The sequence below is a fragment of the Maylandia zebra genome, linkage group LG10, assembly GCF_041146795.1.
Source record: "Maylandia zebra isolate NMK-2024a linkage group LG10, Mzebra_GT3a, whole genome shotgun sequence".
NCBI classification, from domain to species: domain Eukaryota; kingdom Metazoa; phylum Chordata; class Actinopteri; order Cichliformes; family Cichlidae; genus Maylandia; species Maylandia zebra.
Window position 1 is genome coordinate 34,538,824 of NC_135176.1, and position 26,825 is coordinate 34,565,648.

Consider the following 26,825-nt stretch of genomic DNA (forward strand, 5'->3'; position numbering starts at 1 on the left):
CTGAAGAAACCAATCTCTGTAGCCCCTGCTCGTCTGCAGCGCATGCTGTTACAGCTGCAGAGATACGACATAGAGATTGTGCACCGGCCCGGAAAAGACATACCTGTGGCTGACACACTGTCCAGGAAACCATTGCCCGACCAAGACAGCACGCTGAGTGAAGGCATGGAGGACCAGATCCACTCGGTGATAAACAGCCTCCCAGTAAGTGACAAAAAACTCTCAGAGATACAGGCTGCAACAGGATGCGACCCGCAGCTCACCCTGCTGAAGCAAACTGTGCAGGATGGCTGGCCTGAGGACAGAAAAAAATGCCCCAAAACCCTTTTGGACTTCTGGACTTTCAGAGATGAAATTTCACACTCCCATGGCATCATCTTCAAAGGTGACAAAATTATAGTGCCAACAGCCCTAAGAAACAACATGCTGGAGAGAATCCACACTGGGCACATGGGGATTGAGAGGAGTAAGCAGAGAGCAAGGGACGCCCTCTTCTGGCCAGGCATGGGCAAGGACATAGCTGCCACGGTGGAAAACTGTTCCATATGTCAGGAGAGGCGCGTGGCGAATTCCAAAGAACCTCTCATCCCACACCAGATCCCTGAGAGACCATGGCAGGCAGTGGCCTCAGATCTCTTCACATGGCGTGGACGGGACTACTTGGTAGTTGTGGACTACTACAGCCGCTACTTTGAGGTCGAAAGGCTATTCTCTACCACTGCAGGGTCCGTCATCAAAAAGCTCAAGGCCATATTCGCCAGACATGGTATACCAGAGAAGCTTATCTCAGATAACGGCCCACAATACAGCTCTCGAGAGTTCAAGGATTTTGCAGTCACATGGGACTTTGTCCACACGACCTCAAGTCCTTTGTACCCGCAAAGCAACGGCCTCGCCGAAAGAACAGTCAAAACGGCCAAATCAGTTCTGGATAAAGCTCATGCTCAGGGAGTAGATCCCTACCTGTCCCTATTGGAGCAAAGGAACACGCCAGTCGACAGCTTCAGGTCACCCGCGCAGCTCCTCATGAGTCGACGTCTACGCTCAGTGCTTCCTGTTACCGGATGCCACCTGGTACCTCGCATCATAAGCCCGACGGTTGTGCAAAAAACACGGATGGAAAGACAAGAGCATCAGAGGCGTTACTACAATCGCAGCGCCACACCACTACCGAGGCTGCAGCAGGGGGACCACATTCGCTTTCAGCACGAGTCCGGAGCCTGGAAACCGGCTGTCATCATCCGACCTGCAGAGACTGCCCGCTCTTTCGTGATCCGCACTGGCGAGGGACAGACTATACGGCGTAACCGACGGCACCTGAGAGGCGCCAAGGCATCACCGGCACCTTCAGCACCAACATCCGATCTGGTCACCCAGCCAGATAGTGCAGCTCAGCAACAAGCAGAGCCCCTGTCGCCATCTAGAGACACTAAAACGCCAACCATGGACACTAGCCCTGCACTGACCACCAGATCAGGACGAGTGGTCAAACCGAGGGTTATTCTTGACCTGTGATTGTAAAGGGTGTAGGCGGATCGCTGCCCTAAAAAAAAAAAAAAAAAAAAAATGGAAACATGTCAAATGTCCATGTACTAATGAGTGCATATCCCGCATCGCATTGTTGGTGTTAGTTTTATGCCCCAGTAATTTTACACATGGCAGTGTTGAAAAACTGTTCCTTATCCTCATGTTCAGGATGTTCTATTTTGAAATGTATACCAGCTGTGTCACTGGCGGACATTTAAAAAAAAAAAAAAGGGAGATGTTGTATTGCTTATAATGTTTGCACTCCGTGCTTACTGTCCCTTGTGGTCCACCGTAGTGGCAACGGGGAGTGTTTGTTTTCACGAAAGTGGGTGTGTTTTATGTTGAACTGAACGAGCGGCAATAAAGATAATGGTGGCTCACGAAGCAGATTACGAACACGTTATTCATAAGTTTGAGACAGAACATTACAATATTGTTTTCAAACTTTGCATTTGTGAACAGTATTTTATTTTTAATCAGTTTGTGACTGGAGACCATGTCAGAACCTCCGAGCTCGTCCTGAGCAAAGCTGCTGCTAATCCAACCTGCTCTCTAAGGTCTGGGCATGTCCGACTGGGAGGAGGTCATGGAAGGTCATCTCAGCTAGCTTGGGGATGCTGCAGCTTTTCCTCCAGACCATCAGGAGGATGTAGGTGGGATAGAGAGGTGTGGCAGTCTCTGTACAGACCAGACTCTGTCCCTGAGACCTGGGCCAGCATGAGTCAGATGGATCAAAGGTTTGTGTTAAATATAGAAAATTCAGGAAAATGTTTTATTTAAGCAATGGAGGAAAAAGCTCGTTACCCAGGAACCAAAGATGTTCAGGAGATCTGTGTGTATACAGGCTCATGTTATACAGCTCTTAGATGACGTATTACACAATATGATAAATTACCGTGGACTAACAGTTCTTGTGTGCGCCATTAATGACCAATAATTATCAAAATGTGATCAAACGTTCTTTATTTTATTGTGTGGCACATTTTTTCTCCTTTGCTGCTACGACTGCTGCTCCCACTGCTGCTCCCACTGCTGCTCCCAGTGCTGCTCCCAGTGGCCCTAAAATGCTCCCGAGGCCCGCTCCTATCCCAGCAGCCCTCAGGATCTTGTTCTTCGTCTGTACCCGTCCTCTCGTTTCTCCTTCTCTGTCAGGAGACCCAGGACCCTGACAGAAACAGTATAAATGGAAGCGCTGCACAGACTAAATAATCGACTCGATCTTTGAGGAAACAAAGAGAATACCAAAGGTGGGAAAAACCCACAGTGTGTTTCGGTTAAAAAGGAAAGCATCTGAAAGGGCTCCTCTAAACGCTCTTCCTCACTGAGAACCAAAACAGAACCTCAAACGTATTCAGCTGAAGAACGACATCAATGCAGAGCTGTGGCTTCTGAGGTATCTGGAGTATTTTCTGCTTTCCTGTAAAACTCCAGGGAATGCAGGAAGCTTGCTCCGAGCTTACAGGAACCGACAGTCGAACTGGCTGAACAGGATCAAAAGATTTCACCTGAGCTCAGTTTCACTCATCAGGTAAAGGCTGTGGACCGCAGTGAGCGTCGATCAGTAAAAACAGTAGAGTTTGTACTTTACTGTCTGTGTGTGGTTTCTTCATGTCAGAACACCAACAGCTGCTCATTGTTGGGTTGTGACCTTTCAATATGAACACCTGTAACTTCATATTGTCAGGTCTGACACCAACCACAGGTTTTCTCAGCAGGAACAATCAAAGCCTTTGTTTTCCTGCAGACTGTGTAAAATAAATCTGTTTCCAGCTCTGCGTGGTAGGGCTGGCTATCGACGTCGACTTCTGCGTTCAATTTGATTGAATTCAGACTCAGGCGGTCAGAAACATCTTATTTATTCATTTATCAGCACTTATCCATATTTAATATCCATATATTAAACCGAAGCTGACACTGTGAGACTTCATCAGAGGTGTGAGCGCCACAGCAGAGGCCTTTGTGTCAAAGTAACTGAGGATCAAACAGACACACATGAAGCAGATGTTCTGGCTTCTTATAGCAAATAACCTTAAAATATTCTGCAGTAGAACAAAAACTGAAGCAAACCATGAATCAACACGAACACAACAGCAGACTGGTGCATAATGAGCAGAGAATAATGCAGAAAACAGAGATTTGATGGTAAACTGGTCTGTGAGTACAGAGACAGAGCCGTGCAGGAAGTGGGATTTTATCGTGGTGGAAGCAAAACAGCCAAAGTCAGAGTGAGAGTGACGATGTTTATCATCATCCTCTTTTGCTGCTGCTTCAGTGAATGTTGGTCAGATTGATGAAACCTGCAGCATCAGAGTCAGTGAGCTGTCAGCTTTTAGCCCCGACGGCGTGTCCGTGCCGTCACACAGGACACAGCCAGCTTGTAAGCTTTGTAATCCTGAGCAGCACAAACATGGCCGGCACCAAAGCTCGTAAGTACATTTAAAACTTTTGATTTACTGTTTAGACAAACTTTCTATCATAAAATACAATCTAGATAAAAAGTAGAAGTTAAACCTTTACTCAAAAAGCATCTCTAGACCCAGCAGTCTTAGCTAATTATAGGCCAATCTCCAACCTTCCTTTATATCAAACATCCTTGAAAGAGTAGTTGTCAAACAGCTAACAGATCATCTGCAGAGGCTTATTTGAAGAGTTTCAGTCAGGTTTCAGAGCTCATCACAGCACAGAAACAGCTTTAGTGAAGGTTACAATGATCTTATGGCCTCTGACAGTGGACTCATCTCTGTGCTTGTCCTGCTAGACCTCAGTGCAGCGTTCGATACTGTCGACCATAATATATTGTTTGTGACTTGAGCCTAGGCTAGTGTAAATGGCACCGGTGTGCACGGCTCGCCGTCCACGGCTGTTGGATCCACTTTTGGTCTCCATGTTTTTATTGTTTTTGTCACTTTTATTGAACCACGCTGACTCTCTACTGACCTACGATCGTGAAACTCTGTTAGATATTCAACTTGCCTTGCGGGCGCAAGGCTGGAGCTGAACAACAACACCCTGATAACGACTGTGTTGAGTCTGTTCTTCCCATTCCATGCAAGGCCACCTGTGTTGGCTGGAAGACTGTTTACTTAGCCTGGCAGGGTGAAGGACACTGTCTCAGCTGAACTCTGGACACACACACACACACACACACACACACACATATACACTGATATGCACACACTCATCCCCCCTCCCTTTCCAAACGCCTTCAACGCTTATTCCCCTCCGATGCTGACGGTGGATCATGGAGACCAGCGCACAGGCTGCAGGCCCGGATGTACTGTCTAAATCGGCTGTCTCTCACCCTTTACCCCCCCTGTTGCTTGTCATGTGTTTCTTTGGTGTATTAAGAGTTGTTTCATGTGCAGAGGTGTTTTTTTCTGTTCTCAAACTGATCTCCCTGTTGGAGCTCAGTCTGGGGGAGTTATTTTTTCTCCTTATCTTTCCTCATGTGGTGCATTTTCCATTGTTAGACCTCTCTGACCTGTCTCCCCATGTGATGTTTTGTGTCATGTATGTATCGTCGGAGGGTAAGATGGCGCCGCCATTGCGTGCAATAGGTCGGCAGCCTTATGAAAGTGGCATTTCTGGTAAAAAAAAAACAACTACTAAGTAAAAAACTACATTTTCCACGAAAATGACATCACTTCCGGTTTCGGGCAGGTAATGGCGGAAATGTGATAGTTCGCACTGACGTCTATTCCAATGTAGGAAGTGTTACGAACAGCTGATCGGATCGGCAAAGCGTGTTTATGTTTTTGTTCCTGCAAGCGCTTTGATGCAGTTTTTGCAAAGCTATATGTGGAAGGAAACCATGACCGAGGACAAGCTGATGACATGAGATGTAAGTACAACTCCTCCGGTTTCATATGCAAAAAAAATTATTGCGCTAGCTTAGTGGTTCCGGTTCTACGGGGATTTAAAAATAGTTACGCATTCCCATATATCATTGTGATGTTGTTTATTCTATTACTCTTGTTCTCTTCTGCTTGTTTTCTTTTTTCTTTCTCAGCAGGTGATCCAGGTGATTGATATATGCATTTTCTTTTTCTTTTTTTTCTTTTTCTGCCCATTCTGTTGGTTTTTGGTTTTTCTCTTCTCAGCTGTTTCTCTTTCCCTCTTTCTTTCTCCCCTTCTTTCCCCCAGTCAAGTCTGTCCCGTATTCAGCAAGTGAAAATAAAATAAACAATAAAAGGTGAATCAAATGGACCATTACGGCGAGGCTGGGATGGTCAATTTGGTAAAGTAAATCCGTTGGGCATCTTTCTTTGCCTTTAGACAACAATTCTGATGCAAAAGAGCCAAACGGGACAGGCAAAAAAAATAAATAGCTACGCAAAACGGATCGTGCCCGTGCCGACCGGCTTTAAAGGGTTAAAGTACAATCCTTAATGTTTTCTGTGTGTGTGGTGGGGGGCGCCAGAGGGAGTGTTCGCCCAGGGCGCCAAACAGGCTAGGACCGCCACTGGGTGGAAGAAAAGTCTAAACGCAATCGTTATCAACAAATGTAGCATATTTGCAGCTCTGGAGGCCAGGATTACTGAATTGGAGACTCGGCTTCGCACCCTTCATTCACCCATAGCTAGCCAGGCCCCTGTAGCTGGTGCAGCCGAAGATAGCGTAGGCCCGCTAGCTGTTCCCTGGCAGACCCCAAGCAGCTGGGGAAAGAGGGCGGCTGGGTGACGGTGAGGAGGAAGCATAGTCCTAAACAGAAGCCCCAGGTACACCACCAACCCGTTCATGTGTCTAACCGTTTTTCCCCACTCGGCGACACACCCGCCGGGGGTCAAACTCTGGTAATTGGTGATTCTGTTCTCAGACATGTGAAGCTAGAGACACCGGCAACCATAGTCAATTGTCTTCCAGGGGCCAGAGCAGGCGACATTGAAGGAAATTTAAAACTGCTGGCTAAGGGTAAACGTAAATTCAGTAAGATCATAATTCACGTCGGCAGTAATGACACCCGGTTACGCCAATCGGAGGTCACTAAAATCAATATTGAATCGGTGTGCAACTTTGCCAAAACAATGTGGGACTCTGTAGTTTTCTCTGGTCCCCTCCCCAATCAGACCAGGAGTGACATGTTTAGCCGCATGTTCTCCTTAAATTGCTGGCTGTCTGAGTGGTGTCCCAGAAACGATGTGGGCTTCATAGATAATTGGCAAACCTTCTGGAGGAAACCTGGTCTTGTTAGGAGAGACTGCATCCATCCCACTTTGGATGGAGCAGCTCTCATTTCTAGAAATATGGACAAATTTATTAAACCCCCCCAAAATATAAAAATAAATAAATAAAATAACTGTCTTTACTCAAGGAGTTCCACATCTGGGTCCATTCAAACCCTGAGACCCTTCCGTGTGCACAGGGGGAATCTGCTCTCATCTGTGAACAGCACTCGGTGGTGGACCTGTCAGTTCTGACAGGCTATAGAAAATGCAAACTGGGGACAAATAGAGGATATTGGTTCCTCAAGTCACCCTCATGAAGTCTGTTTCTGATTGGTTGGTTAGAAAAGGACTACTGGAGGTCATTTTGCAGTTCCGCCAGTGTAATGCTGCTCGTCCTTGTGCAAAGCCGCAGATATTGGTCCTGTTGATCAGTTGAGGGCCTTTTATGGCTGTGTGCAGCTCTCTCAGTCTCATTGTCCTGGAGTTTGACCAAGCATTTTGAGGTGGTTTTCTTGGACTCAAAGTTTTGTTTTTTGGATTTCAAAAATGGTTTGAAGTGCATGCTCTGCATTATTTTGTTCTCAGTTCAGTATTTGCTAGTGCGTCTGAGTTTTTTTAAAATATATATATCTATATATTTCTAGTTCACGGGTTCTCAGTGATTTGTCCTGAGCATATGTAAGTAAGTATTTACATGCCATCCTGAGGAGCTGGACTACCTGTTAAACCTCTGTACCACCTCATGCCAATGCAAGAAAAAAAAAGTCAAGGAAGAAAAAAGAAAAATCAACAGTGACATCAAAGACCTGAAGTAAGTTTAATATCACCCTCTGTGTCTCTGTGGTTTTTGCAAGCCGTAACCAATTTACAATTAGATTTACAGAAATCACAAATGCAAAGTATGAAAGGAGTAGAATAATTTCTGTACCTTTTACACATGAGAAATCAAGGAAAAATGTTTTCCCACTAATAAAAGTGACATTAAATACATACATACATACACATTGAGATCAGGAGCACCGCAGACAGTCATCTGAAAGTTAGAAGTCACTAATAATGACGATCATCAGCTCCCAAATACACACTGAGTAACCTTGTTGTAAAGAACTCCCACAAAAACTCTCAAATCGTGATTAAATACCAACAGTTTTCACAGTATAACGCATTCTCCTTGTTTCATTGCCACAACAGCAATTGCCACTCCTGCTCCCAGGGCTGATCCCACTGGTCCTAATATGAATCCAACACCTGCTCCTATCCCAGCAGCCTTCAGGAACTTCGCCCGTCTTCTCGCTTCTTCTTCTCCCATGTCTGGATTTGCTTTCCGAAGTCGTTTCATCTCTTCTCTGATGGCTCTCTCAGCTTCCTGCAGCATGTCATTGGTGTAGTATGTTGCTCCATTTCTCTGAACCATGGTGTTGATCTTCTCCAGCAGCTCTTTGACCTGAGAGCGATCCTCACTCTTGTTGTTAAAAACATGATATCTTCCTCCGCACTGACTGATGAAGCGATGCAGAGGCCGATTTCCACTGATTGAGCTGTAGATGTCGACTCCGTCTTGCAGGTTGTCTCCATACGTGAACAAGACCATAATATAACGTGCTGCATCTTCTCCAAACATCTTCTGAAGAATTTTAATCGTTTCTTCTTCTTCGCTTGTGAATCTGGTCGACTGGATCACAACCAGAAACACATGAGGACCAGGAGCAGCAAAGGTGATGCATCTAACAATCTGTGTAACCACCTGATCTACAGACAGGGTGGTGTCAAATAGACCTGGAGTATCAACCACAGTCAGTGTATGACCATCCACCTGGGCTGTTTCTTGCTGACACTCCAATGTTACAGAAGAAAAAGAAGAAAAAGACTGAAAAGCTTCTCTTCCTAAGATGGTGTTTCCCGCTGCACTCTTCCCTACTCCAGCTTTCCCAAGCAGCACCATCCTCAGGTGGAGGTCCTTTGCATCTGTTGAAGAAGATAAATAAATAAGGTTAGTTGGCCTTCCTGAGGCAGCTCACCACAATCGGACAGTGTAGACTTTGTGTGTAGACGTGATTCAGCCTCAACCTTGGCAGATTAGTGTCTCTGTGGCGGTTTCTGGTGCATCGTTATGCATGATTCTGAATATTAAGTATGTTTTAATTGTTAAACACAGAATAGTCATGATTTATATGTGATTTTGCTGATAGTCACTGATCAGAATATTATCGGGTGTAAGTTTAACCAATATAAAAAATAAGAAAATATCCATCGGCCATCTTTTTGTGCTCGTCTCAGGCCGGGTCACGGGACCAGCAGCATTAGCAGAGAAGCCTAGACCTTCCTCACCCCAGCCACCTCCTGCAGCTTGTCCACGGGGACACCAAGGCATTCCCAGGCCAGCCGAGGTCCCCCCCAGGACCTCTTCCCTGTGGGACATGCCCTATACACCTGTCCCAGAAGGCATCCTAGTCAGATGTCCAACATACCTCAACTGGCTTGTATTCCTGTTCTTGTTCTTTCGGTCACTACCCAAAACTCAAGTCAAGTCAAGTCAAGTCAAGTCAACTTTATTTGTCAATTCTGCCACATGTACAGGACATACAGAGAATAGAAATTTCGTTACTCTCAAACCCTAGATGAAATAGCAAATGAACATTTAAATATAAGAGAGTGATTAAAAAATGCAAATAAAATAATTAAAAAGTAAAAATTTAAATAAATACAATACAAATGAACAAGAAAGCTATACAATATACAATATACAATATTCAGGTAAGGGTAAATGACATTGAGTGTAAACCAGGCAGAGTAGTGCAAATAGGCAAATAGTGCAAATGGAGATTTAGTAGTGTACGGTAAGAGATAGTGTAACAACAAAGTCTTATGAGGTAGTGGCAGTCCAATGCTCCACAAAGTGACTGGTAACTGGTGCAGGCCAGTGAGTGTGTGTGTGTGTGTGTGTGTGTGTGTGTGTGTGTGTGTGTGTGTGTGTGTGTGTGTGTGTGTGTGACAGAGTTCAGTGAGACCATGGAGGAGAGAGGGGAGAGGGGGCAGAATCGGGAGGGAGTTAAGCTTCCTGACAGCCTGATGGATGAAGCTGTCCTTCAGCCTGCTGGTCCTGGCCTGGAGACTCCGCAGTCTCCTCCCTGACGGCAGCAGCTTGAAGAAGCTTTGCATTGGGTGCGTGGGATCAGCCGCTATGCAAAGGGCTTTTTTAGTGAGACGGGTGCTGTAAATGTCCTGGAGGGAGGGGAGAGAGACACCAATGATCCTCTCTGCAGCCCTCACTATGCGTTGGAGGGTTCTATGACAGGACGCATTGCAGACCATAGGTGATGGTAGGGACCCAGATCCACCGGTAAATCAAGAACTTTGCTTTTGTGCTCAAGACCCAGAGATTCTTAAACTCCTCTACTTGGAGTGAGGCATCCCTGACCCGGAGTGGGCACTCTGTGGGCTCCCGGCTGAGGACCATGGCCTCGGATTTGGAGGTGCTGATTCTCATTCTCACTGATTCCCACTTGGCTGCAAACTGTTCCAGTGTGATCTGGAGGACATCACCTGATGAAGCCAACAGAACCACATTATGTGCGAAAAGCACAGATGAGGTTCTGAGACCACCCAAGTGGAGGCCTTCTGCCACTTGGCTACTCTTCGAAATTCTGTCCATAAAAATTCTGAAGAGAACTGGTGACGAAGAGCAGCCCTGGCAGAGTCCAACAACCACCAGTAACAAATCCGACTTTTTGCCAGCTGTGCGGACCAAGCTCTTGCAATGGTTGTATAAGGATCAAGTGGCTCAGTGAGCCAGACAGCCCATATTCCTGAAGCACCTCCCACAGACCACTCTGAGGGATACAGCTGAATGCCTTCTCCAAGTCCACAAAAACATGTAGACTGGTAGGACAAACAAACCTGAGGTTTGACTAACAGACGGACTCTCCTTTACAGCACCAGGCACAGACTTTCCTGGGGAAGTTGAGGAGTGTGATCCCCCTATAGTTTACCCCTTCTTAAAGATGGGAACCACCCCCCTACAACATCCAGAGGGTTCAGGAACTCAGGGCAAACCTCATCCACCCAGGGGCCCTACCACCAAGGACTCATTTAACTGCTTCAGTGACCTTACCCCACCAATGATTGGTGAGCCGTTCCCCTTGTCCCCAGATTCTGCTTCCTCTATTGGACATACCAGTGGGATTAAGGCGGTCCTCGAAGTATTCCTTTCACCACAAGGCAATTTCCTCAGTCAAAGTCAACAGCAACCTGCACTACATGGTGCCATGTGCACTTATGGACGCCCTTGCGTTCGAACATGGTCCTTGTAATGGACAAACTGTGGTTTGCACAGAAGTCCAGTAACAGAGCACCGCTGGGGTTCTGGATCCAGGCCTCACTGTCGTTGCCCACATGAGTGTTGAAGGCTCCTAGTAGGACACCTGGGGACAGTCTCCCATAAAGAGAACATAAGCAGAAAATGACTACAAACCATAATAAATCTCTTTGATGTTTGAATGCATTCAGATTTGTGAAATAAAAGCTTCCCTCAAAAGTAAAAACTAACAAGCCTGTTTTGAAAATGTAAAAGGAGTAAAAGACAATATATGACAGATATCTGAAGATTCAACAGAAAATAAAAAAGAAAATTTATTTTATGTCCAAAACAAATGTGTCACCCTGTTCGTTGGTGTGATAGGAAGGATTACATCTTTGATTGATTTTTGCTTCAGGGATCTACATTTGGCACAGTTACACAGAAAAACCTCATTTGTTTTGTAAATGACAGTAAATGAGATTTCAGCCCATTTTCTGATTGGTGCCGTATTAATAAGCTGATTTAAGCCGTTTAAATGTCCAGTCACCACATCTACATTTTCTGCATAGTTTGCTCTTTTCTTCCACGTTGTGCAGTTTTCAGTCTTTTTTCACTATGTACATTACAGATGCGGAGTAAAAATCCAAATCTTAAATCTTACCATCATGGTAGAATGACAGTACAGTTTCACTTTTAGGGTTTTACATATCAGGAGATAATTTCATGTTTAGGCTGTCCCACTTTAGTTCTAGTTAGTTTTGCCTCAGTGTCCATCTGCCTTTTGTTTTTTTACCAGCCTCTGATAAACGGCTCGCTGTTCGTTAAGTCATAGCTTTGCCTCCTTTTGGGTCCGCACCTGTAACTCCACACAGTCTGCAGCATCTGTCTCTGACAGCAGTTATGGATCAGTGTGACGTCATCAGTGTGTCTGATGTCTGCAGAGTAGTTTTAGTTCACTCTCCTGCCCAGAGATGCTTCAGCTCATTGAGGTTTGCAGCATTCATTCATGCAAAGCGCTCTAAGCTCTGCAGCAGCTCGGTTTGTTTTACAGCTGTTCTGTTGGAGATTTGCTGCTGTGCTTGGATCTTTGTCCTGTTGATGACACAGTTTGGTCCAAGCTTTAGCTGTAGGACAGACATACACTCAAAGCCCAAATCATCGTCCTTCCACTGCGGTGCCCACAGTTCGTATGAGGTGTTTGGTTTCCTCCAAACGTGCTGCTGCTCATGATGGAGGAAACCCAAAATCCATGTTGGTCTTGCAACCTTTCCAAACCAGCCGCACTTCTTCAGTCTTTTTGTAATTGTGCTGTCGTGCAGCTCTTGGGTGTTCCTGTAAGCTTTGAACACGCTGACCTCTGGTTGAGTTTGCTGGATGTCCACGTTCAACATTGGAGTCACACTGGGTTAAATATGTACACTTGGGTTTTGAGGGGTATTTATTATTTTCTTCTTTTTTTGGGTTGTATGGAAGCCCCAAACGCAATTTCATTGTTCTTGACAATGACAATAAATAAATAAATACTAAATACTAAACATCAGAAAAATGCCATTGCCATTCCATTCCAACCATTCCATTGTTGTACCAACAAGGAAGAGAACGCTAACCACAAACTGGCTGAGCAGGTTTACTGTATGCGCATCAAAATAAATCTCCTAAATCAGTCTGTCACCGCTGCAGACACCAACCACGGTCTTTTATGGTTTGGTTCCTGCAAGCCATGTAAAATAAATCTGTTTCCAGCACTGCATGGAGCACATGTTTCAGGATTTTGAGCTTCAAACAAATGTTTCACAATAAAAACAACAGCAGGACAAGAGACATAGACACAGGACACAGAAATAACCAATCACAGTTCAGTTTAGCACGTAGGTCTTTTTAAACTTTTTATCATTTGCTATATAACGTTTGTCTAATCAGTAAATCAGGATAAAAGTTGTAAATGTACTTACGAGCTAGTGTGTCGGCCATGTTTGTTAAAAAGCTTTGCACTGCTGCTCTGTGCTGTACCGACGGGATTGGTCCTTCCTTTAATACAACTGTATCTAATGCAACAACAACACTTAGTTAAAGATGCTGCAGGGCAGGTTCCAAAGAGAAACCCGCTGTCATTGGCCAGCCACACAGTGATGTCACAGTATAAACAACCTGAAGTCCCAGAATGACGCTGAGCCTGAAATTTCTCTTTTAGAGGAAATCTTACCCTGGTTTAGTATCAGACAGACAGCAGGTCACGCCACGGGAAATCCATCAGCCCCACCTGACCCCTCAACATCACAGATTCTGGCCATATAACCTAAGGTATGTTTCATGGAGCCATGCAAAATTCATGTTCATGCAGGAAGGTATCTTCTCTGTTTTATTCCAGGAAGAGGAGCAGATAGAAGGCAAGGTTAGACATGAACAGAGAGAGGAGAAGATCCGGCAGGACTGCCACGTCGCTTCCAGAAGAATATAATAATAGTAGTCATAATAATACTTCTTTTTCTTGTAGCATAAAACTGTAGGGCCTGCTGCAGGGTCATCCTTCGTGTGAAGCAGACGGCTGATTTCCAGTGATGGGAATAATGGCGTTACAAGTAACAGCGTTACCAACGGCGTTACTTTTTTCAGTAACGAGTAATCTAACTAATTACTATTCCTATCGTTACAACACCGTTACCGTTACTAACAAGAAAATGCGGTTGCGTTACCGTTTTTCAACAGACGGCTGAAGCTGTGTTCAGCTCACTGCAGCTTATATCAGCTGCAGGAAGTAGCTGTAAGAATCAGGACGCTGCAGCTTTAAGCAGCTGCGCTCCTGCGGACGGTAACCATCACTTTCTGGCACAACAGCTGGAGCTCAGGGGGCAAAACAATCGCACGAGTGCTGCTGTTTGACTGAGGAAGAATAAAGGAGTCGTGGTCAATCACATGACCACTTACAGACAAAGCAACAAGGTGACATATACCAGTTTATAAACTGTGTTGATCGGACACATAACACCAGAGTCATGATAAACAATATACACGAGTGTTTTTTCCTCAATAGTTTCACGTTTACTGTCTAAGGACAGCGAGACCGCTCTGCTTATGAGCAAACAAAAAAAAGTCAAAAATAAAACAGCTCGTTCATGTTGGTGGAAAAATGCACCATGTTGACCAATCAAAAAATTATATGGCAACATGACATTTGGTTGTTTAGGAAGAGGCGGAAGTTTTAGGAGAGAGAGAGAGAGAGAGAGAGAGAGAGTTTTGGATGTGAGAGATTTGTGACGTTTAGCGTGTTTGGAGTGTGTAGTTAATGTGTTGTCTTGTGTAGTTAGTGTGTTTAGTGTGTAGTTAGTGTGTTGTGGACAGTTTTGTGTTGTGTGTCAGAACAATGAGGCGACTGCTGTCTCCAGGTAGAAACAGCAGTGACACACCTGCTGCTGTCAGACCTGCAGGTATCAGGCTGTGATGTTCTCCTTTATAGTGGACAGAAATTATTTTTTTGGAGTGGGAGAAATAATTTGTGGCATCTTGTTGTTGAAGAACAGCTGATTGTTCTGTAAATAGTTTGAAATGGTTATTTAAAAAAGAGTAAAGGTTAAATGGATGCAAATAACTTTGTTGTTTGCAAAACGTGTGCATATAAATTAAAATTGACGATTTATATTTGCATCTAAAGTTATGAAATATGGTCATTAAACATGTTTGTGGTTGTTACAGTAAAACTATAACTTTTTTGATTTTATGTTTTTTGTCTGATTTTAGATCAGTTGTGTTAATACAGTTTGTCAAAATGAAAACATGACTGTAAATTCAGACACGTGAGGCTGTGCTGAAAACAATGAGACCAAACAAGGTAAAATGTGGAGGAAACATCAAAAGTAGGTAAAAATGGCCGATTATACCCGGGACCCCAGAGGGTTAAATGTTTTTTTTCTAAGTAACGCAATAGTTACTTTTCAAGTAATTAATTACTTTTAGAATCTTGTGACTCAGTTACTAACTCAGTTACTTTTTTGAAGAAGTAACTAGTAACTATAATTAATTACTTTTTCAAAGTAACTTGCCCAACACTGCTGATTTTACACTGAGGTCCAGCGCTGTAAACTTGCAACTGCTGAAGCAAATGAAATCTTTTAAACGAAGGATCAATCAACCAATTATATCAAAATTAAATGGGAGACGGAGGCTAAAACCAACATATCAGAGGACAGTTGGTTAAATATATGCAGGACACAGATGGAAACTACTAGCTCAGGTTATTGGAGGGAATTCACGTGGAAAAATTTTATTAGGTGTTTTTATAAAACCCAAAATAAAATACAAACAAAAAGGTCAACTGACAGATGGACACTGCTGGAGAAACTGTGGGGAAAACATGGCAGATCATTTCCATATATTTTGGAAAAGCCCAATAATCCTGTCATACTGGAGTGAATTGGTCGAATCAATTTACTTGGTGACTGGTCTCAAACTAAATTTGGATTTTTGTACTGTGTACTTGGGCGATATCCCATCAGCAGCCTCCTTAAAAGACAAACACTTGATAAACATCCTGTTGGGAGCTGGCTGGAGAAAGAGCCCCCAACAAAGAAAGATTGGATAGGAATAATGGAGGAAATATATAGAATGGAAAAACTTCCTTTTTTTTTAACCTCAAAATGGACCAATTTCATAAAAACTGGAGGAAGTGGGAGAAATTTGTTGAAGGTGGTAACGTGGGATGAGATCTTCACGCAACTACTGGAAGAAGGAAGGTCTGCTAAGGACGTTTTATTTTATTTATTTTATTTATTTTAAGGTCGTTTTTAAAAGAGACTGGAAATACCCTTCCGAATATGATCAGGGATGGACTGTAAAGTGCTGAGTGGACAGTAGTAAAAACCTAACGACATGGGACCTGTAAAGAGGTGGAGGGGAGCTCCCCCAGACCGAGCAGATCTGCGGATTTCACTGAGCCACTATGTTATTGTTAGTGCGTAGTATCTTTGTTTGTTTGGTTGGTTTTTTGTTTTGTTATTTTTGGGGGTTTTTGTTTGTGTGTATTGCTAAATTAAAGTACCTTTTTATAAAAGAGCTTATGAGGTTCTCAGTGGCAGAATATAATCTGCAATAAGATGTTATTTTTTAGCAAAGCCAAAGGAAAATAAGAAGGTACAACCTGCACAGAAATGAACATTTGTGAGATATATAATGAATTTTGATTTTACAAACTTTTCCCTTCCTATTTTTTTTGTTATCATATCAAAGCTGAATGATACAGGGCTGGCGGTCCATAAAGATGACAGAGGCTCAAATTTTGTATCTCTATATGTAATCATGGGAAAAGAGGGATTTGTGTTTGGTCTAAACACACCATGAGAGTGAAGCGATGATCATGAGTTGTTTGTTTGGTTTTTTTTACTGTTTTTGTTTTTGTTTTCATGTGGATGACTGTCATAATTACAAAACTTTCAATAAAAAAAAAAATTTAAAAAAAAAAATCTTTTAAACGACACGTTTCTCGTGTTCTTCCTCAAGAGAACAAAACTGAACACGTCACTTTGCTTCGGAATGAAGCAACAACGAAACCGCTGCCAGATCCCAAATATGAATAGACCGTAATGCTCAGGCAGAAAACCTCAGGCCTGTTATAAGAGCTCAGGCGCCAGAGTCACCTCCATCTACTCTGGGAAACTGTTGGTTACATTAGTATAGTACAGGTTATATAGATGTTGAGGGTCTGTTTGATAACCAGACTCATTTATTATCATGTTACTAAATATTTAGGCTGTGACATCACTGTGTAACCAGCCAATGACAGTTTCTCTCTGGAATCTGCCCTGCAGCATCTAAGCGTTGTTGTGACAGCAGGAATGTTGTTGCATGCAGTAGAATTAAAACCAGGAACTCATTTTTGATTCACAGCCAGGGTTGAATATCCCCTAACAGTGACACATTGGGACTGCAGGTTATTCACACTGTGGCTGTGTGGTTGGTGAACCAATGAAAGCTCTCTTCTGTCTGCAGTCTGCCCTGCAGCAACTTTAACAAGTGCCTTAAAGTGACGGCGTCCTCGGTGTACAGCACAGAGCAGCAGCAGGAAGGTGTCGGTGCAAAGCTTTGTAATCCTGAGCAGCACAAACATGGCCGGCACCAATGCTCGTAAGTACATTTAAAACTTTTCATTTACTGTTTAGACCAACTTTCTATCATAAAATACAATCTAGATGAAAAGTAAAAAAACAAACAAACCAAGAGCTACATGTTAAACTGAACTGTGATTGGTTATTTCTGTGTCCTGTGTAGGGCTGGGTATCGTCACTGATTTCTAGAATCGATTCAATTCCGATTCACAAGGTCCCGAATCGATTCGATCCACGATTCGATTTAATTTGATTCGATTTGAATCTGGGAAATTTTGACAGTCAGAAATATAATTCAGATCAGCACATTTACATATTTTTGTATCTATAAAAAGGAAGCTGTGATAAGACTTTATCACAGGTGTGAGCGTCACAGCGAGGCCTTTGTGTCAAAGTAGCTGAAGATAAAACAGAAAAACATGAAGGTGATTTTCCTGTTCTGGATTTTATAAAAATATTCTGCAGTACATCAAAAACGAAAGAAAACCATTAATCAGCATATGAACATTACCTCTGAAGTTACAGTGGTTTTATTACAGACACAGCATTTTGCATTTTGTATAATTTTAAAAAGTTTAAATTTGTTCAGTATTGAACGGCAGAAATTAGGTTTTCTTTTCGGAAGAATGTAAAAAAAAACAAAACAGCGGCCGACAGCCTGTAAACAACGGTAGACTTGTGCGTAACAAGCAAGCGAATAATGAAGAAAAGGAAACTGTTCTTGAAGTACAGAGAGAGAGAGAGAGAGCTGTGCATCGCGGTGGAAGCAAAACAGTAAAAGTCAGAGTGAATTCATGACGATGTTCATGTGAAGCGTAGTTTGGATCTTCTTTTGCTGCTGGTTCGGTCAATATTGTTTGGAGAGACATCAAACTAACAGCTTTAGAATCAGCGCATAAAGGGCGTGCACACAAAGCGCCGACAGATCAGAATCAGCAGCTGTCGGCTTTCAGCCCCGACTGTGAGAAAGGCGACATCTCACTGATTCTGATCCGCGGGTCGCGCTGTGTGTCTAAGTCTTTGTGCAGAATCCGTGTTCCTGCTCTCATTTACTGTCTTAGCTGTTTGGTGGTTGTTGAAATTTTGTGAGATGTCACCAGAGATTCTGGCATTTCGGGCAAAATAAATTTATATTAAAAAATCGATTCAGGATTTTAATGAATCGATTTTACGTTATCCAAGCCAGAATCGATTTTAATCGATGAATCGATTATAAAAACCCGGCCCTAGTCCTGTGTGACAGCACGGACACGCCGTCGGGGCTAAAAGCTGACAGCTCACTGACTCTGATGCTGCAGGTTTCATCAATCTGACCAACATTCACTGAAGCAGCAGCAAAAGAGGATGATGATAAACATCATCACTCTCACTCTGACTTTGGCTGTTTTGCTTCCACCACGATAAAATCCCACTTCCTGCACGGCTCTGTCTCTGTACTCACAGACCAGTCTACCATCAAATCTCTGTTTTCTGCATTATTCTCTGCTCATTATGCACCAGTCTGCTGTTGTGTTCGTGTTGATTCATGGTTTGCTTCAGTTTTTGTTCTACTGCAGAATATTTTAAGGTTATTTGCTATAAGAAGCCAGAACATCTGCTTCATGTGTGTCTGTTTGATCCTCAGTTACTTTGACACAAAGGCCTCTGCTGTGGCGCTCACACCTCTGATGAAGTCTCACAGTGTCAGCTTCGGTTTAATATATGGATATTAAATATGGATAAGTGCTGATAAATGAATAAATAAGATGTTTCTGACCGCCTGAGTCTGAATTCAATCAAATTGAACGCAGAAGTCGACGTCGATAGCCAGCCCTACCACGCAGAGCTGGAAACAGATTTATTTTACACAGTCTGCAGGAAAACAAAGGCTTTGATTGTTCCTGCTGAGAAAACCTGTGGTTGGTGTCAGACCTGACAATATGAAGTTACAGGTGTTCATATTGAAAGGTCACAACCCAACAATGAGCAGCTGTTGGTGTTCTGACATGAAGAAACCACACACAGACAGTAAAGTACAAACTCTACTGTTTTTACTGATCGACGCTCACTGCGGTCCACAGCCTTTACCTGATGAGTGAAACTGAGCTCAGGTGAAATCTTTTGATCCTGTTCAGCCAGTTCGACTGTCGGTTCCTGTAAGCTCGGAGCAAGCTTCCTGCATTCCCTGGAGTTTTACAGGAAAGCAGAAAATACTCCAGATACCTCAGAAGCCACAGCTCTGCATTGATGTCGTTCTTCAGCTGAATACGTTTGAGGTTCTGTTTTGGTTCTCAGTGAGGAAGAGCGTTTAGAGGAGCCCTTTCAGATGCTTTCCTTTTTAACCGAAACACACTGTGGGTTTTTCCCACCTTGGTATTTATATGCCCCGCCCACAGTAGTCTTACCTGTGTCTTCTTCCACAAGTTGTCCCCACATGTCCAGTCAGTTCATCGCTCCCACACTTCAATTTTATTTATATAAATTCCTGTGTGTGGTGATGTCACCTCTCTCCTTCCTGTGTGTGGTGATGTCACCTCTCTCCTTCCTGTGTGTGGTGATGTCACGTCTCCCCTTCCTGTGTGTCGTGATGTCACCTCTCCCCTTCCTGTGTGTGGTGATGTCACCTCTCTCCTTCCTGTGTGTGGTGATGTCACCTCTCTCCTTCCTGTGTGTGGTGATGTCACCTCTCTCCTTCCTGTGTGTGGTGATGTCACCTCTCTCACGTCTCTCCTTCCTGTGTGTGGTGATGTCACCTCTCTCCTTCCTGTGTGTCGTGATGTCACCTCTCCCCTTCCTGTGTGTGGTGATGTCACCTCTCTCCTTCCTGTGTGTGGTGATGTCACCTCTCTCCTTCCTGTGTGTGGTGATGTCACCTCTCTCCTTCCTGTGTGTGGTGATGTCACCTCTCTCCTTCCTGTGAGTGGTGATGTCACCTCTCCCCTTCCTGTGTGTGGTGATGTCACCTCTCCCCTTCCTGTGTGTGGTGATGTCACGTCTCTCCTTCCTGTGTGTGGTGATGTCACCTCTCTCACGTCTCTCCTTCCTGTGTGTGGTGATGTCACCTCTCTCCTTCCTGTGTGTGGTGATGTCACCTCTCCCCTTCCTGTGTGTGGTGATGTCACCTCTCTCCTTCCTGTGTGTGGTGATGTCACCTCTCCCCTTCCTGTGTGTGGTGATGTCACGTCTCTCCTTCCTGTGTGTCGTGATGTCACGTCTCCCCTTCCTGTGTGTGGTGATGTCACGTCTCCCCTTCCTGTGTGTGGTGATGTCACGTCTCCCCTTCCTGTGTGTGGTGATGTCACGTCTCCCCTTCCTGTGTGTCGTGATGTCACCTCTCTCCTTCCTGTGTGTGGTGATGTCACCTCTCCCCTTCCTGTGTGTGGTGATGTCACCTCTCCCCTTCCTGTGTGTCGTGATGTCACGTCTCCCCTTCCTGTGTGTCGTGATGTCACCTCTCCCCTTCCTGTGTGTCTTGATGTCACGTCTCTCCTTCCTGTGTGTGGTGATGTCACCTCTCTCCTTCCTGTGTGTGGTGATGTCACCTCTCTCCTTCCTGTGTGTCGTGATGTCACGTCTCCCCTTCCTGTGTGTCGTGATGTCACCTCTCTCACGTCTCTCCTTCCTGTGTGTGGTGATGTCACCTCTCCCCTTCCTGTGTGTCTTGATGTCACGTCTCTCCTTCCTGTGTGTGGTGATGTCACCTCTCTCCTTCCTGTGTGTGGTGATGTCACGTCTCCCCTTCCTGTGTGTCGTGATGTCACGTCTCCCCTTCCTGTGTGTGGTGATGTCACGTCTCCCCTTCCTGTGTGTGGTGATGTCACCTCTCTCACGTCTCTCCTTCCTGTGTGTGGTGATGTCACCTCTCCCCTTCCTGTGTGTGGTGATGTCACGTCTCTCCTTCCTGTGTGTGGTGATGTCACGTCTCCCCTTCCTGTTTGTCGTGATGTCACGTCTCCCCTTCCTGTGTGTGGTGATGTCACCTCTCCCCTTCCTGTGTGTCGTGATGTCACCTCTCCCCTTCCTGTGTGTGGTGATGTCACGTCTCCCCTTCCTGTGTGTGGTGATGTCACCTCTCCCCTTCCTGTGTGTCGTGATGTCACGTCTCCCCTTCCTGTGTGTGGTGATGTCACGTCTCCCCTTCCTGTGTGTCGTGATGTCACCTCTCTCACGTCTCTCCTTCCTGTGTGTGGTGATGTCACGTCTCTCCTTCCTGTGTGTGGTGATGTCACGTCTCTCCTTCCTGTGTGTGGTGATGTCACCTCTCCCCTTCCTGTGTGTCGTGATGTCACGTCTCTCACGTCTCCCCTTCCTGTGTGTCGTGATGTCACGTCTCTCCTTCCTGTGTGTCGTGATGTCACCTCTCTCACGTCTCTCCTTCCTGTGTGTGGTGATGTCACGTCTCTCCTTCCTGTGTGTGGTGATGTCACCTCTCTCCTTCCTGTGTGTGGTGATGTCACCTCTCCCCTTCCTGTGTGTCGTGATGTCACCTCTCTCCTTCCTGTGTGTGGTGATGTCACCTCTCCCCTTCCTGTGTGTCGTGATGTCACGTCTCCCCTTCCTGTGTGTGGTGATGTCACCTCTCCCCTTCCTGTGTGTGGTGATGTCACCTCTCTCACGTCTCCCCTTCCTGTGTGTCTTGATGTCACGTCTCTCCTTCCTGTGTGTGGTGATGTCACGTCTCCCCTTCCTGTGTGTCTTGATGTCACGTCTCTCCTTCCTGTGTGTGGTGATGTCACCTCTCTCCTTCCTGTGTGTGGTGATGTCACGTCTCCCCTTCCTGTGTGTCTTGATGTCACGTCTCTCCTTCCTGTGTGTGGTGATGTCACGTCTCCCCTTCCTGTGTGTCTTGATGTCACGTCTCCCCTTCCTGTGTGTGGTGATGTCACGTCTCCCCTTCCTGTGTGTGGTGCTGTCACCTCTCCCCTTCCTGTGTGTGGTGATGTCACGTCTCCCCTTCCTGTGTGTGGTGATGTCACGTCTCTCACGTCTCCCCTTCCTGTGTGTCGTGATGTCACGTCTCCCCTTCCTGTGTGTCTTGATGTCACGTCTCTCCTTCCTGTGTGTGGTGATGTCACCTCTCTCCTTCCTGTGTGTGGTGATGTCACGTCTCCCCTTCCTGTGTGTCTTGATGTCACGTCTCTCCTTCCTGTGTGTGGTGATGTCACGTCTCCCCTTCCTGTGTGTCTTGATGTCACGTCTCCCCTTCCTGTGTGTGGTGATGTCACGTCTCCCCTTCCTGTGTGTGGTGCTGTCACCTCTCCCCTTCCTGTGTGTGGTGATGTCACGTCTCCCCTTCCTGTGTGTGGTGATGTCACGTCTCTCACGTCTCCCCTTCCTGTGTGTCGTGATGTCACGTCTCCCCTTCCTGTGTGTTGTTCCACAGCTTCCCTGTCGGTCATGTCCTCTCTCTCGTGCTCCCTCGCTCCCTCTCATCTGTGTTTCCTCCTGTGTCCAGCTCATGTGTCAGTCTACGTCTGAGTTTTTCCTGTTGTATTTTGACAGTCTTGTGTCTCCATGTTCAGTGTGTTTAGTTTTGCTTCCCCCGTGGCGTCACGTGCATTTGTATCAGCTGTGTTCCTCACTGCGCTTCTGTGTATTTAGTTCACCAGTCTTCCTTTCTCCTTTCTCCTACCCGTGTCTGGTCACCTCATGATGTTCATGGTCTGTAGTTCTTTGATACTTAGATCTTTACTTAGTTTTTCCCAAGTTTAGGTTTAAGTTTATTTCATTTTCGTGTTACTTTGCCTTTGTTTCTCATGTTTTTCCAGCCTCCAATAAACGGCTTGTATTTGATTGAACCTGCTTCCTGCCTCGAGCGTCTGTGTTTGGGTCCTCTTAAATAAACCCAAGGTTTCCCTCTGCATGTGACCAACAGTGATGGGAGACGGAGCTTATGCTGAACAGCGATTGTGGAAAGTTTCTATACTTAAAATAAGGAAATAACGAGATGTGTGATTAAGATTTTAATATCCCGAACAGTGTAAAATCTTTTCAGCCAATTAACCTACAATAAATCAGAGAAACCCCAACAATCATGTGACCCCCTATAAGCAAGCACTATGAGCAACAGTAGGAAGGAAAAACTCCCTTTTAACAGGAAGAAACCTCCAGCAGAACCAGCTCAGGGAGGGACGGGGCCATCCTGAGTGAGGGGAGAGAGCGGGACACTGACACGCTGCTGGAGAGCGCCTGTGTGATGACCTGTATGATGACCTGTGTGATGACCTGTATGATGACCTGTGTAATGACCTGTGTGATGACCTGTGTAATGACCTGTGTGATGACCTGTGTAATGACCTGTGTAATGACCTGTGTAATGACCTGTGTAATGACCTGTGTGATGACCTGTGTAATGACCTGTGTGATGATCTGTGTAATGACCTGTGTAATGACCTGTGTGATGACCTGTGTAATGACTAGGGATGGGTATCGTTTAGGTTTTATCCGATACAGGTGCCAAATCAGTACTTTTGAAACGGTGCCGGTACTTAAACGGTTCTCAAACCGGTGCTTAAAGAATGGAGAACACAAATTGGTCCAAAAACCTCTCATTTTCAGCTGGTTTTTTGTAAAAAGATAACAATGTTAGCCTTTTCTGCAGCTATGGGGCATATATGGCATCACTCTTGGCTGGAAGCAGTGCTTAAACAATGGAAAAAACACAAACTTTGTCCAAAAACCTCTCATGTTTAACTGTTTTCCACTTTTTCTTTGGTCATTTTAGCCTTTTTGGCCAGGGTGAAGGGAGTATCTGCCATCAAACAAGAGGACAGCCGCATGTAGCTATGATGATGTTTGCTAGTTCACCTTACATGCATTAATGTAATAACGTGGTTAGCCTACTCAACGTAAATTACACACGAACAACATTAAGCTACTCACGCAGAGAAGAACGGCTGCTGCTGCCGTCATCATTTCTGCTACACTGGCAGAGCTAGAGGCCAGGACTCTCCTCTTCAGGTTTTTGGGGGATGTTGCTCCGGGTCCGATAACAGGCAACCCACCCACAGTAGATGTGCTTGTTGTGAGTTCTCGCAGCAAGCTATCATACGGCGCATTTCTGGGCTTTTAAAAAAAACACTATGCGTCGCCAGGTGTTTCATCGGATTTGAGGAGTTACCTCCTTTGACAGTATCACAGTATCAGCTTACAGCACTTGTTGCTGCTGAGTTTGCATCTTTTGCTGTGAAGTACAGCCAGACTTTGACCGCTTCGCCTTGGGCATTTTTAATCTCTAGCTCTGCTCTAAAAGAACGTACGTACCTGGCCCCGCCTACTATCCTCGGAAACGTAAAATGATTGGCTAGAAGTGTATCACAGCTCAGGAAAAAAAGCACCGAAATGTGCGCTGCTTTTTGGTTTGGTTACTACCGTTTATGTCACCGGACACCGGTACCCATCCCTAGTAATGACTTGTGTAATGACCTGTGTGATGACCTGTGTGATGACCTGGGAGTCCCACTAACGCTGTCTGTTTATGTTCTCCAGGAGATGCAGTGAGAGATGGGTTCCCACACCTGAGGATTGTGCTTGTTGGGAAAACTGGAGTGGGGAAGAGTGCATCAGGAAACACCATCTTAGGAAGAAAAGCCTTTGAGTCTATAACTTCTTTTTCTTCATCAGTAGTTGGGTGTCGCAAAGTAACAGGGCAGGTGGATGGTCACATCCTGGATGTAGTTGACACTCCGGGTCTGTTTGACACCCTACTGACTCAGGAGCATGTAAAGACGGAGATCGTTAAATGCGTCTCCTTTGTTGCTCCCGGTCCTCACGTGTTCCTGGTTGTGATCCAGATCGGCAGGTTTACAAAAGCAGAAGAAGAAACGATAAAAATCCTTCAGAAGATATTTGGGGTGGATGCAGCCTGTTACACCATAGTCTTGTTCACGTATGGAGACAATCTGCCAAACGGAATCGACATCGACAAATCAATCAGTGGAAATCGGCCTCTGCATCGCTTCATCAATCAGTGCGGAGGAAGATATCATGTTTTTAACAACAGGAGTGAGGATCGCTCTCAGGTCAAAGAGCTGCTGGAGAAGATCAACACCATGACTCAGAGAAATGGAGCAACATACTACACCAATGACATGCTGCAGGAAGCTGAGAGAGCCATCAGAGAAGAGATGGAACGACTTATGAGAGAAAATCCAGACATGGGAGAAGAAGAAGCGAGAAGACGGGCAGAGAGGAAGAACAAGATCCTGAGGGCTGCTGGGATAGGAGCGGGCCTCGGGAGCATTTTAGGGCCACTGGGAGCAGCACTGGGAGCAGCAGTGGGAGCAGCAGTCGTAGCAGCAAAGGAGAAAAAATGTGCCACACAATAAAATAAAGAACGTTTGATCACATTTTGATAATTATTGGTCATTAATGGCGCACACAAGAACTGTTAGTCCACGGTAATTTATCATATTGTGTAATACGTCATCTAAGAGCTGTATAACATGAGCCTGTATACACACAGATCTCCTGAACATCTTTGGTTCCTGGGTAACGAGCTTTTTCCTCCATTGCTTAAATAAAACATTTTCCTGAATTTTCTATATTTAACACAAACCTTTGATCCATCTGACTCATGCTGGCCCAGGTCTCAGGGACAGAGTCTGGTCTGTACAGAGACTGCCACACCTCTCTATCCCACCTACATCCTCCTGATGGTCTGGAGGAAAAGCTGCAGCATCCCCAAGCTAGCTGAGATGGACTTCCATGACCTCCTCCCAGTCGGACATGCCCAGACCTTAGAGAGCAGGTTGGATTAGCAGCAGCTTTGCTCAGGACGAGCTCGGAGGTTCTGACATGGTCTCCAGTCACAAACTGATTAAAAATAAAATACTGTTCACAAATGCAAAGTTTGAAAACAATATTTTCTTTAACTTTAAAGTATAATAAATATTTACACTTAAATGATGCAAATATCAATAAATGTTGGTATATAATGTGTTCAGGTGTTTAAAAATAATGTTATCATCTGTATTGCTGTGATTACTTCATAAACACACTCTGTGCAGTGAACCTGTGAGACAGGGTTTTCCTCCTTCCTGATTTTATTTTTCATATTTAGAAGACAAGCATTTTTCAGACCGCCAAACAAACTATCAGCACTGTTTCCTCCATGTGTGGATAACTGTGGTTCTCACTGTGGTTCTCTGGAGTGCTACAGCCTGAGGAACATTCCTGTAACCTCGACCAGGCCTGTGCTTCAGCAGGTTTGGCAGTAATCGGGCGTGGGTGTGGCAGAGAAACTGAACTCTTCAGAAAATGTCATATTTTTCACTGTAGTTTCTTAGTCTTCCCTGAGAACTTGAAAGAAGAATCAGCAGCACATTCTCACACAGGGCCAGGTACGTTTGGATTACCTTTCCCTTTAATAAACGAAAAGATTGTTTAAAAACTGATGGTTGTTTGTTTGTTTTTCTTGAACATGCTAAAATAATACAACAACAAGTCTCAGGAGCCTGAAAAGAAAAGCGTCTGGACTTCTTTAAGTTACTTGAAGACGTTTCACCTCTCATCCGAGAAGCTTCTTCAGTTCTAAGGTCAACTGGTGGAGAGTCCCAGATATAAACCTAGTGGGAGTTTCCCCCCACAGAGGGACAAAAGGACCCCTGATGATCCTCTAATCGCCTGAGCCAAGGTGTGAAACTGGGTGTGGGTCCCAATGAGCCAGGGTTTCAGGTGTGTTCATTGTGAAACCTGGCCCCACCTTATCATGTGATTTCCTGAGGTCAGATGGCCCAGGATGTGAGTGGGTGTTAAGGCGTC

At 44.9% G+C, this 26,825-nt stretch overlaps 2 protein-coding genes across 3 annotated transcripts; one reads left to right on the forward strand and one right to left on the reverse strand.

Moving 5' to 3' along the window:
• The first annotated feature begins 3,912 nt into the window (after positions 1 to 3,912).
• Positions 3,913 to 26,458, forward strand: LOC101479909 (GTPase IMAP family member 7). Of its 2 annotated transcripts, XM_024804087.2 has the most exons (3): positions 13,150 to 13,290; positions 16,969 to 17,103; positions 24,552 to 26,458. In XM_024804087.2, exons 2-3 carry the CDS (start codon positions 17,085 to 17,087, stop codon positions 25,388 to 25,390), a joined length of 858 nt encoding a protein of 285 aa, XP_024659855.2. In that variant the 5' UTR covers positions 13,150 to 13,290; positions 16,969 to 17,084; the 3' UTR covers positions 25,391 to 26,458. The 2 variants fall into 2 exon arrangements, with proteins under 2 accessions (XP_076745645.1, XP_024659855.2); XM_076889530.1 differs by lacking the exons at positions 13,150 to 13,290; positions 16,969 to 17,103 and adding an exon at positions 3,913 to 3,953.
• LOC101488130 (GTPase IMAP family member 7-like) lies at positions 7,503 to 13,018 on the reverse strand. Its single transcript, XM_004556932.3, has 2 exons — positions 12,942 to 13,018; positions 7,503 to 8,657 (listed from the first exon to the last, which is right to left on the reverse strand). The coding sequence occupies exons 1-2, from the start codon at positions 12,958 to 12,960 to the stop codon at positions 7,843 to 7,845; spliced, it is 834 nt and encodes a 277-aa protein (XP_004556989.1). The 5' UTR covers positions 12,961 to 13,018; the 3' UTR covers positions 7,503 to 7,842.
• Positions 26,459 to 26,825: the final 367 nt, after the last annotated feature.